The sequence below is a fragment of the Dendrobium catenatum genome, unplaced genomic scaffold (genome assembly GCF_001605985.2).
Source record: "Dendrobium catenatum unplaced genomic scaffold, ASM160598v2 fragScaff_scaffold_1024, whole genome shotgun sequence".
NCBI classification, from domain to species: Eukaryota; Viridiplantae; Streptophyta; class Magnoliopsida; order Asparagales; family Orchidaceae; genus Dendrobium; species Dendrobium catenatum.
Window position 1 is genome coordinate 1035369 of NW_021319486.1, and position 18786 is coordinate 1054154.

At 36.8% G+C, this 18786-nt stretch overlaps 1 protein-coding gene across 1 annotated transcript; it reads right to left on the reverse strand.

Annotated features, from left to right (window-relative positions):
* Positions 1 to 16894: 16894 nt before the first annotated feature.
* On the reverse strand, positions 16895 to 17245 carry LOC110116744 (egg cell-secreted protein 1.4-like). The gene has a single exon (XM_020850443.2). The coding sequence runs from the start codon at positions 17243 to 17245 to the stop codon at positions 16895 to 16897; it is 351 nt and encodes a 116-aa protein (XP_020706102.1).
* Between the last annotated feature and the right edge of the window lie 1541 nt (positions 17246 to 18786).

The window sequence follows — 18786 nt, forward strand, 5'->3', positions numbered from 1 at the left end:
AAAATCATAAATAATAATTGTTATAGTTGCTCCAAAGACATCTTAGCTCTTAAAATAATTAAAAGTATAACCAAGTGTGTGGCTGTGATGAGAATTTTTATTTCCATATAAATTGCTAGGGAATTTTTATTAGGATAACCTTGCAAGAGAGTCTAGAATTTATTGCTTTCAATTAATGTAATTATTTGTAATAAATATTTGAGTTGTGAAAATAACTTTGAGTTGGGATATCCTTATCAAACTCAAATTCCAAAAGAAGAAGGCATCCTCAAGAGGGAGAGCCTTCTTCCATTTGGAAGATCGAGTTTGGATGGCTTTTAGATATCCAAAGAGAAAAGGCAAAACCCCTTAAGGGTGGAATTGTCTATTCGTTTGGATATTCAAGCCACGAAGAATCCTAGGAGTCCAAGGAGGAGAGATCCAAGGAGTCCAAGGAGAAGAAATTCAAGAAGACTAAAGAGCTGAATACCTAATATCCCACTAAAAATCATTTGTGTCATTCCTAGGCTTAAAAATTTGGGTTGTTGGCAGTGGTGCCTGACCACTTTATTTTCTTTAAACCCTGGTTTATAATTAAGGGCATTTATCCTATGGATATTTATTAATTTATTTAATTATTTTGATGTGTTTTATTTATAAATATTTGCCTCTAGGGTTGCTTATTTTTCTTAGTTTATTGGCAATTTGCATGCCGCTTTTAATTTAGCTTGGATCTCGTTAAGCTCTCTAAGGACTAAAAATTTCTTCTACTCATAACTAAAATTTAACATTTAAGATTTAAATAATTTAAAAACCTAACTACCTAGGGAACTCCCAGAATCGTCTAAGGTTGCATGCATAATGTTGCATTTTTTTTTCTCCTTGCTATGATATACTTCCCCACCTGTGGGTAGAGTCTGCATAATATAGCCTGTGAAGATGAGGTGCTGGGCTTGGGGAAGTCAAGTCTCCTTCTAAAAATTATTTTTATATAAGTTAATTTTTAAAATCTTATGCATATCTGATTCGGAGACTTCAACCAGCACTACAGGAAAAGTCGATTACCGGAGGTTCTAATCGGCAGTTTATGGACCGCCGGTTTTAACGGCGGTTTCACCGACGGTATCACCGCCAGCTTTTACCGGTGTACTAACCGGTGGTTTTGTTACGTTAAGCCTCCGGTAATAGTGACGGTCACGTAACCGCCGGCAAAACCGCCGGGCGTCAATATGCCCGGTGGTTTAACGGCGGCTTGGACCGCCGTTGATAAGTTATTTTGTTACCGGCGGTCCGGACCGCATGTAAATTCCCTAAATCGAACAGACCCGCACCTCGCATTTCATTTCTATTCTTTCCTTCTCTCCCTCCCCGGCGGTTAATTAACCTCACACCGGTCACCGAAAATGTCGGTAAGCCGTCGTTGAAGTACCGCCGGTACGCCGTCGGTATCTTGACCGACGGTAGATCAGCCAGAACACCACCGGTACAAAGCAACAGAATAACCGGCGGTATAAGCTGCCAGAATGCCGTCGACTAATTAAGTCGTCGGTAAAAACTGCCAGAAAATAGTTTCCTACGCTATTTTTTCCGGCGGTTCAGCACCCGCCGCAAAGCCGCTGATAGCTTCCAAAACCGCCAGTTTTTTCACCCAAACCACCGGAAAAAACAGCCGGTTTTGGGCGATTTTCCTGTAGTGCAGCATGCATTGCATTAGAAATAAATTTAATTAAAATTTAAATTGCATTAGCTCTAGGAGCATTTACCCTATATAAGTACAAGGCCACTTAGGAGCTCTCTAGATGTCGGCCTTAATTTCCAAAAACTAAACCCCCCATCTATCTTTCATAAATGATCGAACATCATCGTTTTAAATCTATTAAGTGGTTAGGTGGCTCCCCAATTCAGGCCGGGGTAAGTCCAGGTTTTGCACTGCATTAGTTAGGACACGGGTGTTAGTGTTATACATAGAACACTAAACTCAATTTAGATTTAGGATTTAAGGCTACTACATTTAGTCTCATAATATGCCTAAAAGTGGGTATATCCCTTCTCTTCGGGGACAATAAATCCTACTTATTTGCGTCACATGGATGACACCACTTCTATCCTTCTCTCATGTCTGTGTCGAGTGCTTGACTTTCTTTTCTCCAGTTTCTCCTTAGTTCCTCCCTAGTATTAACCACATGTTTTGACTAAGCCATTTGAACCTTTTGTCTCATTTGAATAGGACTTCCTAGTCTTAGCTTTATGTCTCAATCCCATTTTCGAAAGGATAATATAGGATCCTTAATCAAAAGTTTCTTGGGCTTCGACCAAAGATGTAATTAACCACGGGGGCTTGCGCTCGTAGGAAGCTGAATCCCACATCAACTAAACTCCACTCGAGCTGATGTATCGGGAGGGAGAAAACCATTATTAGGATTTAGGTCGTATGTATTACTATGCATTGGGGTGCGCTGGAAAGAGCCACTATCCTCAATGGTTAGTCATATTTGTGATCTAATCTGCCCTCCATTTGTTCTATTTGTGAGGAGTGCGGAGGCTCGGGATCATCTCTTTCCCCCAGGGTGGTGCGATCGGACGCCCCTCTACACTCTAGTAGCTAAGCAGTATCCTTTTGGAGGTCCATAGAAGGTTCATTATCTTGAAAATGTCTTGTGAGAAAATTCATAACAAAACCAAAAGGAATACACCAAGATACCTTCTCTTACAAATATATAATGAGAACATCTATAACAAAATCAAAAGCATACACCAAGGTTCATTCTCTTACAAATGTATAGTGAGAACATCCACAACAAAGCAAAATGAATACACAAAAATATCTTCTCTTACAAATGTCTAGTGAGGACATCCATAGTAATATTAAAAGCATACACCAAGGTTCATTATCTTGCAAATGTCTAGTGAGAACATCTATAACAAAATCAAAAGGAATACACCAAGATACCTTATCTCTTATTCGAGGAAGTGAACTTTCCTTATCGGAGGTAGCGAGTAGAGGAAATAGACGATGGAGAATGGTGTGACGAAAGTCGATGAGGGTTTAATTGCATTCAAGGTAGCTCTCAGATGCGAGCGAATCTATCCAAATGAAGAGGGAAAGAAATAAGAAGGAAGACGGTGGAGGGGTCGAAATAAGGCTCTTTTTTTCTAACTTTTTAGCAAATTATATGTTGATCCTATTACCAATGGATAATACGCCAGTGACAATTCATTGAATTTACGTAAGTCGACATAATATTCACTAGTAATTCCGCCGGTTATTACTGGCAAAAATTACACCAGAAAACTTTTAAATACCGATGAAAACTAGGAGGAATATGTGCTAGTGTTTTAACGGTGGAAATTTTGTCATACATTTTGTTGTTAAGTTACCGACGTATATTACGCCTATTAATCTGCCAGATTTTTTATTGTAATTCTTTTTGCCAGAAAGTCTGATGGTTTTGATAGATTTTCCTGTAGTGCTTTCTACTGCCTTCTATTTGGAAGCCATACCAAATCAAATCCATGATATAAGTCAAACCCTTTCATCTCCTACAACAAACCATACTGCACATATCTGATAAGGCTGATCCAAATGAGCCTGACTTTCCATTTATGCTGAAGCCTATATGGATTCGACTTCCCACGTAGTTGCAAACCTCAAATTGTTCAATCTACCAGACCCAAATCGTAGTTCCTCCTCAAAATAGAAATCTAACCTCTACAACAAGAAGCTGACTTCCAACCTCAATCGAACCTCAACCTTTCAAAGACCCCACCTCTACCTCCATATGGACCATACCACTTGACGATCTCCTACTCATTTCCTTCACAGCCAGCCTACTTCAGATTCAAATAGTGACCAGTGACCCAATCCTTTCTCTTTACGCAAGCTTTAGACCTACCAAATCACCTCTTCCATCTTCTCCACCTCCCTAGAAAGCTCTAATATCTAATAGCATCTTGATCCGATCTCCATAGTAGCTCTTTTCTATTATAACCAATCCTTCGCAAGTATTACACCACACCCAACTGAACTATCCCCTACTGACCGGCCTTCCTCTTGATCAACCTTCACACCTACTCACTTGATTAAACTTCCCATATACCTATTCCAAGATCCTCTTACATGAAAGTCGTAACAAAACTTCACCATACATCCCACTACACTTCTAGCCCACCACTTCAAAAGCCCTCCAGCACCATTTCTACCCAACAATAATAGCCCACTCAGCCCTTTATCAAATCCAACCCACTCCAATAGCCCACTAATCAGCCACAAACCCGGCCCAAATAGCCCACCTAAACCTTCACTTCAAAGCCCACTTCACGGCCCAACTCTACCTCATTCCCCTCCCCCTCTATTATTAGTATTATTAGTTATTATTATTAGCTAATATACAAAATAGTATTATTACCTTTATTATTATTATTATTTAGTAAAAAATATATAAAAAAAATCAAGTGCCTCAATATTCGTACCCTTGACACTATCATCGACTCTCTCGTCGCTAACATATGAAGTCCTTCAAACATAAAAAAAAAAAAAACCTCCAAAGTGTCATTTATGGTGCCCACGATGTGTTATTAGACGACACTACACACTCTCTTAGCATGGTGGGAGAGAATACTATGTGACTCTTGCAGTAAAGTGGGTACCCTTCTAAGCACTCTTGTAGAATGGTGGAATTATATACTACAGTAGCGATGTCACCCAACACCTACCAAAGCGCTCTCATTGTATGGAGGGAAAAACTTAGACTCCAAAATTCCCCTAAATTAGAGAGACACCGGTAGGCTGCCAAAATTCAGAGAATAAATGACCTAACTTGAACAAAAATAAACTATGGGAACCAAACATGCAAATTGGTCTACAGGGAGATGGACTTAACTAAATTGCAAAGAAATATACACTAAATCAAAATTGAGCATTCATATAAAAAATATAAATACTAAATGAACTTGTGTAGAACATTTAAATGAACGACAATGAACAACAGAGGAGAATGATGAACACAACATAGGATAATAAATGATGAACTTAAAATAACATGTCATGTCCAATTAGTTAGTTTGCATGCAAGGACTAAGAACCTGTAGTGTATGCAGAAAATATGTAGTAAACAAAATAATTTGCCTGCAGGCATGGGTGTGAACTTATGAAGCACATAATAGCCCACTAATAAGCATCTACAAAGAAAATGTGAGTGTCTGTGGGGTGACAACATGAGACATGTAGGAAAACACAGTAACATATCAGCAGACAAGTGTATGCAAGTCAACAATAGTAGCAGTTAATCCAATAGTCAAAACTAGTTTGCAAATGAACATGCTCATTTTCTTGCAAATAAAACACCGCCTATAAACATATATAAACATCACACAATGAATTTTACAATATTCATGCATTCAATGCAGCTGGAGGTGGCAACCCGCCTGTACGCAATGATGATAAATATGCTGCAAGTGTGATGAGTCCCCTGTGAACACATATATACACATAACATGTCATCTGCAAGCAAATACAAAAAAATCTATGATGGATGCAAGAACCTACACAAAATAATATAAGCTTGCATTAAATGCAGTCCACTCTCAAACAAAAGTAATAAATCCATCATTCATGCAGCAGTATGCTTTCATACATCACTAGAAAGTTTGCATTCAACTCAGCTTTCCCACAGGTAATATCAGAATATCCAGGATGCATACAATGGTCCTGCCTACAAGGAATGATAGTGGATATATGCCTTGCAAGTAGGAGATATCCCCTACAAGTATAAGCAAGGAAATGACAACAAGTGTGACACACCATCCACAGATAAAAGAAGCTATCATGTGGTAGTTGCAATCATCTACAAGCCGCTACAATAACTTTATCGTGTATGCAACAATAAGTATACGACATAGGGTGAATTATAAACCTCCAACAAAACTCACAATACGCAACTAGTGATCCACAATGAAATGCTACAATTCTCCTATAAGCAGAAGGAAATTTGTAGTAAATTTATAGAGCACTAGTGGAAGGATCATGGTGCATCGTAGTACATCATGCCTACTGATAAAACTAAACCCGTGCAGGCTGCATGCTAAAAAATGAAAGGTTGTTGAAGTCAAAATGAGCTGAACTATATTATTGAGGCTAGAATTTTTTTATTTTTCTTTTTATAGTTCCTTTTCTTTTTCTTTTTCTAGATGCCACTTTAAAATCTTTTAAAGATACATGTAACGAGTATATGATACTAACAAAATTAATATAAAAAATAGGCTCAAGCTCAGATTGAATTTTACCTTCTTCCCATACTAAATTTGATTTTTCTGAAGGACATTCCTCCTCAAAAGATTCTAGGGAAACATTAGAGCCCAAAGTATGCAAAATACTATGAGAAAATAAGTGCAGGTGAAGATTAGGCAATTATGAAATCTAGATGGGCACAATTGGGATTCAACAGAAATATCAAATATAGGAGTCCATTTGATTAAATTCATATTGCAATTGTTAATAAAATAAGCTCTCTGGGTAAAATTTGACTATAGTCCAAATCATTCAAAAGCTTAATCAAAACATGACAACGGTTCATAAGGGTAACTAAGAAATCACTTGATAACTTTAAAGTGAAAAAAAAAATTATGGATCAAGTTGAGAAGGGGGTGATGAGAAGTAAATTTACCAACAAAAGTAAATTCAAAAGGGACTATAAGAGCTTGGATTTTTTCTTTAAAAATATAGAGAGCAGGTAATCCATGAGGAGTATTATATTTAAGATCCAAAATATATTCGTAGAAACAAAACCAGCCAAAGCCTTTTTAAAAGATTTGGACTAGTTCTTAGAAGACAAAAAGCCTGGATTGTAGCTCTTAAATGGGAAGCCATACAACTTAGTAGAAGATGAGTCCATGGGAACCATCAATACCAAGAGGAATACTTACCCAAAAAGAAAACATATCACATGAGGAGTTAGCCCGAAGGAAAATAAGGAGAAATCGAAGCGAGTAACACTACATGAAAGTTACCTTTTTTGCGCTCAACAAATCTGTCACAAAATAAGGAAAATCTATCTCAAAATATGATTTGTGGTGGATTTATGGCAGAATATAATCCAATGCAAAAGGTGGCATCGTAAAATTATTTTTAGATAAAAAAATTCACACAAAATATTTTCGATGAATTTTTGCCAAAATTTCAGCCAAAAAAATTAAAAACAAAATGACAAATTCTACTCATCACGGTCGGCTAAATGCACCTGGCCACATTGCCGACGCCTGATCGGTTGCCCGTGCCAAACTAGACTACTCGTGCCATCTCGTGCATGTTCGGCCTCCCCTAGATTTGAACCCCTGCTCCACTCGTCAAATATCATTGCCCCTTTTCACTCGACCGAAGAGACAAAAAACATTAAAAGTTTTTATTTATATTAAAATTTAGCTTGTGGCAAAAATTTTGCAACTCTGTCGTAAAAAATTGTAGAAAAACAATTGTCGCAAATCTATCGTTATTTTCAACAAAAAATAATCTGCCTTAAGGTCTACCGCAAATTGGCCGCAAATGTTAACTTTTTTGAAGTGTAAGAAGAAAAAAATAAGAGAACTTCCATCGACACGAAGATGAAGATGACGGTTGAACGTTGTCATAGAAGGAAAAACCCTAGCAGAGCGATGAGTTCAATCACAACTTAACAACTCAAAGTTACCTCCTTAACCAACCACTCCGCACATGCATTACAAGTACTCTTAATATGAGAAATTCTATAATTAAACTTATTGAGTACCATCAAAATTTTTTGAAACAGATGATCACCAAATTATATGATTCCATAATTAGAACTCCAACAATAACACTATTAAAAACAAAGGTATGATAAAAGTAACTTACCTCTAGTTGAATAACTTTCCAAACTAGTTAGACGGACAAAATCATTTTGAAGACTCCCAAAATAAACATTCTCTCTAGATCTTTTTGTTTCTCCATTTCTCTCTCTAGTTTTTAATCATTTTTAGCATGCAATAGGAGATTCCAATTTTCATAGTAAAGATATTTTCCATAATTTTGCAGTGCCTCCAAGTGATAAATATTGTTTTAGAAAACAAGGAATCTTGTTCTGCATCGCCCAATAAAATAGGGACACAGCCCCCTAAGAGATGTTTTCCATTTATTAATTCCTAAAAATTAAAAAGTTAGTCTCGTGGTGCCTCATGACAGCATAACAATTCTACAAATAGAGTGATAACACCACAGCTCTAAAAACTAGCTTTGTAGTGCTCTAAAGGACTACTTATAACTTATGAAAAGTTTATACCAAATTTAGTAAGAAAAATTAATACAATCCTAATAATTCGCAGGAAATCAATAAATGCCACATAAATAAAAAACTCTTGTTAGATTTAAATCAAATCAGTATCCCTAGTTAAATTACTATATGATAAGAGTAGATAATGTTATATTTTATGTGTTAATTATCGATGGAAACATGTTATTTTAATTATATTTGTGCAGAAAAATTACAGTAAATAAAACAATTTTCAAGTACTGGTACAGCTCTGTGATATCGAGCATAATACCATAGCGGTCTCATCATTGACACTACTGGAGCGCCAAAACGTGGACATGGAGGCCGCAAAGTTCAATCTCCGTATGGACAATGACGTAGCACTAGAGGAGTCAACGTCACAAAGCCCAATCTCTGCTTAGATAGTGTCGTAGCAATGGAGGTGTCAGCGCTGCAAAGCCCAGACTATTTTTGTACAGCGCTACAGAGCTAAAATTTAGTGCTGCCAAGCCAAAGAAGTGCTACGTGGAAGCCATAGCACTCAATCGTCAGCAGCACTACAGTTGTAACCATTCACGATTGATACATTCAACCAGCGAGGTGATGCGTTAATTCATTAAAATCCTTGTCATAAAGCGTTGCAGTGGAGGAAACATTCAGTGTTGTGGTGTTAGTTTATTTTATGGGCACTGTGGTGCAATAGTTTCAAGCACTGCAGCACAAGAATTCATTTTCTATATTTTTCTATAAATAACATATTTGTAGTATTTGTAAGAGATTTTATTCACTTAGTAAAAGTTAAACTTCATGTGAAATTTTCTTAGGATTGACAACCACAAAAATTCAAGGAACACTTGGTCAACTTCATTATAGTTTTGGTCAGTATTTATGGAAGCAATTCTATAACTTCTAGGAGGAGTGTATAGGAGATTGTTGAATCATCCTGTGATATTTTTTCTTCTGTGCTTACTTTCTTTTATATAATTAATGGAAATGAGTTTGCTACATTTATTTTTTATGTCTTCATGCTTAATTGCTCTTATAAGATTTTCATAAGGTGACAGACTATGAGAGCTTAGAGTGGTATTGAGAGTGGAATGAGTTAGGCCCTTCATTTGTATCTTCAAGCTTGACTTAGCGGTCAATGATGTATATTCTCTAAATAATAACACATTAAAAAGAAAAATCATTAGGAAACATTTTAATTTATATTTCATCAATCCAAAATATTTTATTCATATAAGTGTATCAATTATTTTCAAATTATTTTTACAAAAGTGATTGAATTTACATTAACCCTTATTTTTATTAAGTAGGATCATTATTGTAATTATAGTAGATAGTACTAGTATTACTAAGTAAATATTCTTACTCTTATAAAATTGATACTATACTCTATCATTATATTACTTAATTTGGAATGTATAATTACATATATTAAGTGGAGTTTTTATAATTTTAATATCAAAGAAAACTTATGCATTTTTTAAGGATTTATAGAGACCAAAAATATATTCACAATTCTTTAGGTTACTCCACTACTAGCCCCCCCAACATCACTATATAAACAATCATTTTATTTCACATGCTTTAAAGCTCATCCTTATCAGTTTTTTATTTTTATTTTGTAGGACATTATTTGATAAATTTTTTCTTATAAATTTCTCTCTCTTCCAAAAATGATAGATGAAATTTCAAACTATGTTTTTTCTTTAATGATATTTGGAGCTATTGTTGTTGGTTTATATTTTTAATTATTGATATATCATAAAAAAAAATATCTTGATTGGGCATGAATCTCTAAGCAAAATCAATTTGGAAACTTTCAAAATTAAATTTGGGACCATCCGAGCTCCAATTTTAGCAAACTTATAGTTGGACTGAACATCTCAAAAATATGAACCCAACAACACCAAATTTGACTCAATCCAAGTCTAAATGGGACCAAATTGAAGACCCGAAGCACATTTAGAAGGTTCAAAATATAAATTGGATGATCAAATAATTTCCAAACGTGACATGCTTATAGTCGAAACAAGCGACTTGATGAGGCAAAGATAAAGAGCCCAAGATCACCAAATTCTGATATCATTTAGACAATTATATGACTAATAAATGATTCACAATCAAGGAAATCAACATCGTCCGTTCATTCAAACCACTCCAAAACTTACCCTTTATCTTGCTTCTATTTACTAGCCATGCCACTCTCAGAAAACTATAAATATACCCCTCATTCCTCATGGGAGGGGACCCAAGCAAGGAAGAGAAGGAAAAGAAGGAATAGAGTTCTCTTGCCATCAGACGCCTCCTCGACCACCACTAGACTTCCACCCAACCATCGACTGAGGCCAGAATCCCACCCAATCGCTTCCTAACACCGGACTTCAACCACAATCTTCGACTGAATCCAAACTTCTGCCCGACCATCAATTAATGTCGAACTTCCACCCAGCTTCCAATTCTTGTTGGACTTCCATTGGACAATAATCCTTTCGACCACCTTCACCCGACTACGGTCTTTTCGACGTTGGTCGCCCATTGACTATGGTCTTTTTAACACAAGTTGCCAGACAACGATCTTTATGACATTTGTTGCCCGCTGATAATGGTCATTTCGACCATCGTCACCTGACTATGGTCTTTACAATCTCTGTCGCTCGCCTATAATTGTTCTTTCGACCACCATTACTTGACTATGATCTTTTCAAACTTTGTTAACCTCCAACTACTATCCTTTAGACCGCCATTGCCAAATGATGATCTTTACAACCTCTATCTCCCTCCAATAATGGTCCTTCTGACCACCATTAGATGTCGCTCGCCGACTTCGGTCCTTCCGACCACCATCTCCTGAATGCGGTCTTTCTGACCTTTGTCACCAACTGACTATGATCCTTCAGACCTCCATTGCCATACAATGGTCTTTACGACCTCCGTTTCCCACCAGCAATGATCATTCCGATCACCATGATCATTCCGATCACCATCACCTGACTACGATCTTTTTTATCTTTGTCACCTACTAACTTTGATTCTTTTGACCTCCATCGCCAGGCAACAGTCTTTACAACCTCTGTCACCCACCAATACTATAGAAAAATCACTCATTACTGGCAGTTTGTTCCAGCAGTTATTAGTAGTTTTCCAATGATTTTGTAAAACACCGACGGCTTGTCGGTGGTTCAAAAACTGCCGATAAAAATCACGTTGGAAATCTTTTTCGTCGGTTTTCCGACAGTTTTTTCACCTGCAATTTTCCGACAGTTTATACCTCCAGTTGGGTTCTGGCGGTCAAAGCGTCGGTGACCGCAAGTTTTGTTATCAGCGGTGTACCGGCCGTTTAATTACCAGTATAATTATCATCATTACTACAGCGTAGACCGCTGGTACACCACCAGTGATTTTATCAATGGCTTACCAGCGGTTAAAACTGAAGGAATTGCCGGAGGTGAGACCGCCGATATATCGCCAGTGTACCGTGGGACATCGTTGGCATACCACTGGTATTTACCGACAGTTTTAGTAGTTTTTTGGCGGCTTTAATTAGCCTTTCGATATCGAAGTTTCTGGCGGCCAAACCCCCAATTAGCTGCTGGAAACCTATAGCATTTGGAAAAAAAAAATTGATAGCCTCCCCTCTATTTTACTGATTTTCACCGTAAAATCTAAACCTGCACAGAAAATATAGTAATTTTCACAAATTTGGGTAACACACCACTATAGTCAATCACAATAATTATTACAAATAAATTCATTAAAACAAATCAATAAGTGAAACCAAATAAGTTCATAACTAAGTTCATAAGATTAACTAAATAAGTTCATAACTAAGTTCAATAAGTGAAACCAAATAAATTCATAACCAAATAAGTTTACAATAAGTTCATCATAAGTTCACGAACAAAAAAGAGTACTAATCCTCCTCCATATCCTCGTTGTTTGGTGATGCATGTTACTTCTTGCTCTTTCTTCTTTTGATTTTCATCTCTATAGGATCGCAGCTCTACCTGTATCTCATTTTGAACATTTCTCATATCTTTTATCTCTCTTGTCAGCACTACAACCCTCTGGTTTACACTTTTTTCAGCTCCACTAGGATCATAAAATACTGAGGTGGATGAACATCCCTCATAAGCATAGCCTTGCAAACCAAAGACATATACCCTCCCCTCTGCCTTCATCTAACAACATCTAACCATATATGATACTCAAAACTCTAGGTCGATCCTGAAGATGATCCCTCACCAGTAGACTAACGACTTTCTTGAGCTTATATAAAATCATCCTGCGAGAATAAATTTGTAAAATATATTGATATTAGAATAAGTTTTATTATAATACATTTTTCTTCCCAAACTCTAAAAAATTATAGTCACATGAGCCTTTTTAGCATTTTCATCAACCCATTGATGGTTAGCTTGATGTTGGTGAGTTATCGTATGCAACTCCAACGATATTGGCTCCCGACCAAGAAACTCTTTCTAAAAATATAAGATATAGTTACAATAACATAAATATATTTAATAAACTAATTTAAAGCTTTTACTAGTCATATATATTCCGTATGAGGAACAGATCCAAGTATGAAGAGAGCTTTCTAAACCCCCACAGTTAGATTCTTTGTTCTACTTATTTTGCTCTCTTATTTTTGTGAACTCAGGGGTCACCCAAGCTATGCTCAGATTTGCCCATACGCCCTCTCAAATCCATATTAGACGCTCATGCCCAGACTTTCTAATGTCCGTGAATATGTCCCTAAGATGGGTCACTCCTCTCCTCTCAAAATTTATTCTGATTCTCGTGTTATGCTCAGGCAACCACCTAAATTCTTTCTATAAAAAATATATGCATAATAAAAAATATTAATATAAATTAAATCAAATATTTAAATTCATGCAAAATAAATATACCTGAAATTCTCCAAACCACATATCCCTAATTTCCTTTGGGATCTTCTTCATTATAAATAAGGAGCATCATATTTGTTCTTTATAATATCCCAAAAGTTATGAGTAGGTCGCCTTTTAGAATTGAAGCTGCAGGTTAATTTTTTGTCAAATAACATATAACATATCAAAATATAAGAAACTTAACAACATAAACTGAACTTACTTATCGCCCTCATGCTCAATATATTGATGCTTATCTGCTGTAGCTATATGATCCCGAGCATCAACCTCTGCTGGTCTAGATGTTCCACCGTGTTCTGGCTACACCGGATATGGGTAATAATATAGGAGGGGGTAAGGAGGGTAAGAGACAGTGGATGAACCTGTAGCTTGAGATGATGGTGGGGGGTAATATGGATAGAATGGAGCTATACGTGCCTGATCTTGAGAGGGAAAGTGAGGACTCATCGATGGAGGAGGGAAGTACCCAAGAAAGGGTGGTAGTATAACAATTGGTGGATGTGACTGACCCTGACCCTGCTCACTAGGGGACTACTGCAGACTCCTAGGTGGTGGTAATGATGGTATAACTAGTGGAACAACTCTCTCTCCCTCACTTTCATCAGGCTATCTAGGTCTATTAGGATTAACACTCAACTTTCCTTACCGGGTCATTAGAAGGCCTCCATTTAATGTGACCAAACCATCTAAAGCAACTCTCTCTAATCTTATCTTCCACTGGAACTACTCCAACCTTATCACGTATATGCTCATTTCAATTCGTATCCTATATCTAAGGGTCAAGCCACTCATCCACCCAAGCAAAAATGACTTCAAAATTTTATGGTGCTGAATGTTGGCCATTAAAAGAGAATCATAATACTAAGTTAAGTGTTGCAGAGATGAAAATGCTTAGGTCTACCTCTACCTTTCTTAACATTAGTCAAGTATAATACCTCAACTTTCCTTACCGAGTCATTGGAAGGCCTCCGTTTAATGTGACCAAACCATCTAAAGCGGCTCTCTCTAATCTTATCTTCCACTGGAGCTACTTCAACCTTATCACATATATGCTCATTTTGTATCCTATCTCTAAGGGTCAAGCCACTCATCCACCCAAGCAAAAACAACTTCAAAATTTTATGGTGCTGAATGTTGGCCATTAAAAGAGAAGCTTAATACTAAGTTAAGTGTTACAGAGATGAGGATGCTTAGGTCTACCTCTACCTTTCTTAATGTAAGATAAATCTAATACCTCAACTTTCCTTAGCAGGTCATTAGAAGGCCTCCGTTTAATGTGACCAAACCATCTAAAGCGACTCCCTCTAATCTTATCTTCCACTGAAGCTACTCCAACCTTATCACGTATATGCTCATTTCAATTTGTATCCTATATCTAAGGGTCAAGCCACTCATCCACCCAAGAAAAAATGACATCAAAATTTTATGGTGCCAAATGTTGGCCATTAAAAGAGAAGCATAATACTAAGTTAAGTGTTGTAGAGATGAGGATGTTTAGGTCTACCTCAACCTTTCTTTACATAAGTCAAATCTAATACCTCAACTTTCCTTATCGGGTCATTAGAAGGCCTCCTTTTAATGTGACCAAACCATCTAAAGCGACTCTCTCTAATCTTATCTTCCACTGGAGCTACTCCAACCTTATCACGTATATGTTATTTTCGTATCCTATCTCAAAAACAACTTCAAAATTTTAAAAAAATCAAAAAATAACTTTAATGTTACTGAATTCCTTTTGACATTATACAAAATCAAAAACTACTTCAAAATTAAAAAAAAAAATCTAAAATCGCAAATTTCGGAGGTCGGTTTCGCGCACAAGTGGGGAGCGGGATAGAGATCTTAGGCCTTGTAGTGGGGATGAGATCTTCGTTTGGAGGACCTTTTCGGTGGCCGGAGGGAGCATCTCGATCGCGAGAGGGTGGAGGAGATGGGGGAGAGTGACGTACATGAGAGAGAGGAGCAGGCGATGAAATGAAATGGAAGGCTCGGGACGGCTTATTATATTCTAGGGCATTTTTCGGCGGCTTTCCGACGGTTTGGACCGCCGGAAATAATTTACTTAACACCAGCGGTTCAAGCGGCCGATAACACGCCGGTAAGATTTAATGCCGGTAGGTTAACATGCGGTTTCTGAACCACCGCTATTTCTGGTGGCTTTAATTTACATAACCGCCGGTAAAAATCGGCGGTCAAACCGCCGGTTAAGCCGCTGTTATTACCGACGGTTGAAGAACCGCCGGTCTAGACCGCCGGTAATTGATGAATTTTCTGTAGCGCGACTACGGTCCTTCCGACCACCATCACCCGAATATGACTTTTTTGACCTTTATCACTAGCCGACCAAACAAACATATCAATTATATGATTCTTCCACTTTCACCATGTAATGCACTCTATGTGATGTATATTTGATACATCAAACCAAGGCCTTCCCTCAAAGAAGATCCTCATTTGTAATGGACTACAAACATTAGTGAATTCATTCAAATTAGGCTAAACCCCATGATTTTTCCCCTTTTCAAGAGTTTCCATGTTATAAAAATATTGGTGTCTCTTATAAACGCTACACTTTCTTTTATATAATTGTGTGCAAGATCTTCGTACAAATCTAAGACGTAAAACTTTATGTTTCTCTAATGCCACGAAAATTCCAGGATGCAACAATTATATTGCATGATATTATGTTCAATTTTTCTATCAAGAATCGTCATAAAGCTCTTCAATTACTTTAAGATGAGTGAAATTCAAATTATTAATATACTACACTCATCCCAATGCACGTTATATAGTCCTTTAGAATTCATGTTGATCAAATTTTTATGTTGATATTCTAATATTAAATTCTTTCACTTAAATTTCTTTCGTCCTTATAGTTTTGCCTATAAAAGAGAAATAGAGAGATGAATCCTCTAAATACTTTTCTTTGGACGGTTCCTACTGTTATGTACACTACGAAAAAAGTTGGGTCCTTATATTCAAATTATCTTGAAATTTAGCTAGAAATTCTTACCCAATTTATCTTGATCTATTGTTTGGGAGCTTTAACTACCAATCAAAAAATATTGAGTTCGAAAGTTGCATATGTGTTGCATGTATGAATTTATTTTAAGTAGCCAAAACGCACAAAAAAGGTTACAAATTCATCATTTTTGCTCAACTCAAATTTGATTTCGGTTGAAATAGAAATATTGATATTTAATTGAAACTAAAGCTCTGTTTAGGATGGCTTTCTCACTACATTTTAAATCAGCTTTCTAGTTCAAAATTTTAAATTTTTGTATTAGAAAACAACTTTAAGAAGCATCAAAAAAGCTGTCATAAATGAAGCTTAACTGGATAGAAATTGTAGATATCATCCCTAGTTGATTAAGGCTTCGTTTGAGTCGGTTTTCTTATTGCTTCTTAAAGCAGATTCCTAGTAAAAAATTAAGAAGTTGCTTTTAGTACAAAAATAAAAAATTTTAATTTTTGTACTAAGAAACTGTTTTAAAAAATAGTAGAAAAGCCGTCCCAAACGAAACCTAAGTTCCAGCCTAATTCATCATAATCAGCTTTTCTTTCAATTTATAAACCAACCATACTATTACATCGAAGACTAAAATCGGATCAAAACTCGATCAAAGCACTTTCAGAAGCACTGATCCGCTTTATCAGAACTCATTTGTTATTCAAAACATATAGCAAACAAAGACAAACTTGAGAAGAAAAGATGAATGCGTGCTTCTTATAATCAAGCAATAACTAATCAATGGTTGCAGGCTGCGGCGCAGGTGCGGATTGATCTCCACAAATTTGTAGGAACACAGAACCCAACTTCGGAGCAAAGGAGAAGATGGGACTGTAAATGCTTGGGAAACAGTTCTCTCTTATCTCTTCCAATGCTCTGCAGCACTCTATCGTCAGCTTCAGCTGGACGTTGAGGGCCGCCGGCACCACCACCTTGGGGAAACAGCCGTCGAAGTAGGAGAGGGCTTCCCAGCATCTCAAGACGCTGCTTACATCTAAGGGCAAGGAGGAAGCTTTTTGAGGAGTCGCCATTGCTGCAGCCAGGAGGAGGAGGATGGCAAAAGCTGCTGAAGAGTGATTTGCCATGGAATATGTGAGTGGGATATTGAAGAAAGTAGTATGGGTGCTTCAGCTGTGATGAGGAGATGGTGGAGAAGAGGATCAGAAGGATTTATATAAGGAAGAGGAAGCTGTGGAGTACGTTACAATCTATTTCAGGAGAGTTTATTTCAATTCAATTGTGGGGAAATGGCTTTGTATTTTAACAGAAAGTAAGATGTAAGAGCCATAAATGCATGAGAGACATAGAAGAGAGAGAAACGAGGATTTCTCTTTAACGTCTAGAAGCGTTTGTTGTTGTTACTGTTGTATGAGACGTTATAATTATTGTTCCATAATTATATCTCTCTAAATTATTTTTATTTCATTTAAAATTAAAAAAAATGGTTTAATCGGTTTTTCTTGATCACTTATACACCCTAAATGTAAATTGCAATGCAAAAACTTTCATTCACCCTTAAGAAAAAAAATACTTTTAAGAAATTTGGAGAGAAATTTTGAGTTTTCTTTTAGAAATTTTTAGAGAAATTTGAAATTTCATATCTCATAATTTACGTAGCAAATACCCCTTTCTACTATTTTTATTGAGAAAAATATACTCAAAATCATTTTTAAATGCAAATTAATATCCTTATATTGAAATATGATATAATCCTTTACATTCACGGTTTGAAAATATTGTAAGTCAAATCTCTCACTCCACGTAATTTTTTTGGCGGTCTCCTTACTCGATTGATGGGTAACAACTCCTTGCTTCTAAAAGTTCTAAGTTCGAAATTTTAATTCAAGCAATCCTCCAACATCGTCCCTTCCAAAATAAATAGAAAATATGGGTTCTAATTTTTTTCTAATTTATTTTTCGCTTGAGATAGCTTTCTTACTGTTTTCTTTAAAAAACAATAAGAAAGCTGTCCCAAATACAACATTAGTCTTCATTTGGGACATCGCTCTCTGTTAACACAACTGTATGATACACCTGCGGTATATCTTCATCATTACCCATCATCCGGCTCAGGGCACAATCCCATTTCGCCTGGCATTGTAGACTGTCACCAACTACCTCTGACTCTCTCTAACCAACTCCTCTCAAGCTTATATAAGAACCACTGTATCAAGCTGGATGATATAAGGCTTTCTCTTATTCAATGGAGCTCACTCTATTCTCTGCCTGTTACCTTCTTTGTCTCTAACGTTTGCAGGTGTTCTCATGGTATCAGAGCCCCACACTGGGACTCGCTATCTCCGTTCAAAGCCATGATGGAACAAGCTGCTTCTTCTCAGACGACCGAAACCTCTTCGGCGTCAATGGCATCTATTACCATACCTCACACTCTGAAATTTCTCATGTCCAACCTCAAGCTCCTAGTTCACACTCAACTCACAATAGAAAACTACACCATATGGCGTCTGCAAATCTTCCAGGCCTTTGCCGCCAATGGTTTTGAAGGACATCTCACCGGGAGTCATCCCTGTCCTCCAGAAGCAACCGGAGCAAAAGAAATAAGACAGTGGAAACTCATGGATCAAAATCTGATATATGCTCTGTTCTCTACAATCTCCCCATCTGT

What these genes read in the sequence shown, in the direction of transcription:
- LOC110116744 (XM_020850443.2), bottom strand. Translation starts at nt 17,245, where the DNA reads ATGGCAAATCACTCTTCAGCAGCTTTTGCCATCCTCCTCCTCCTGGCT.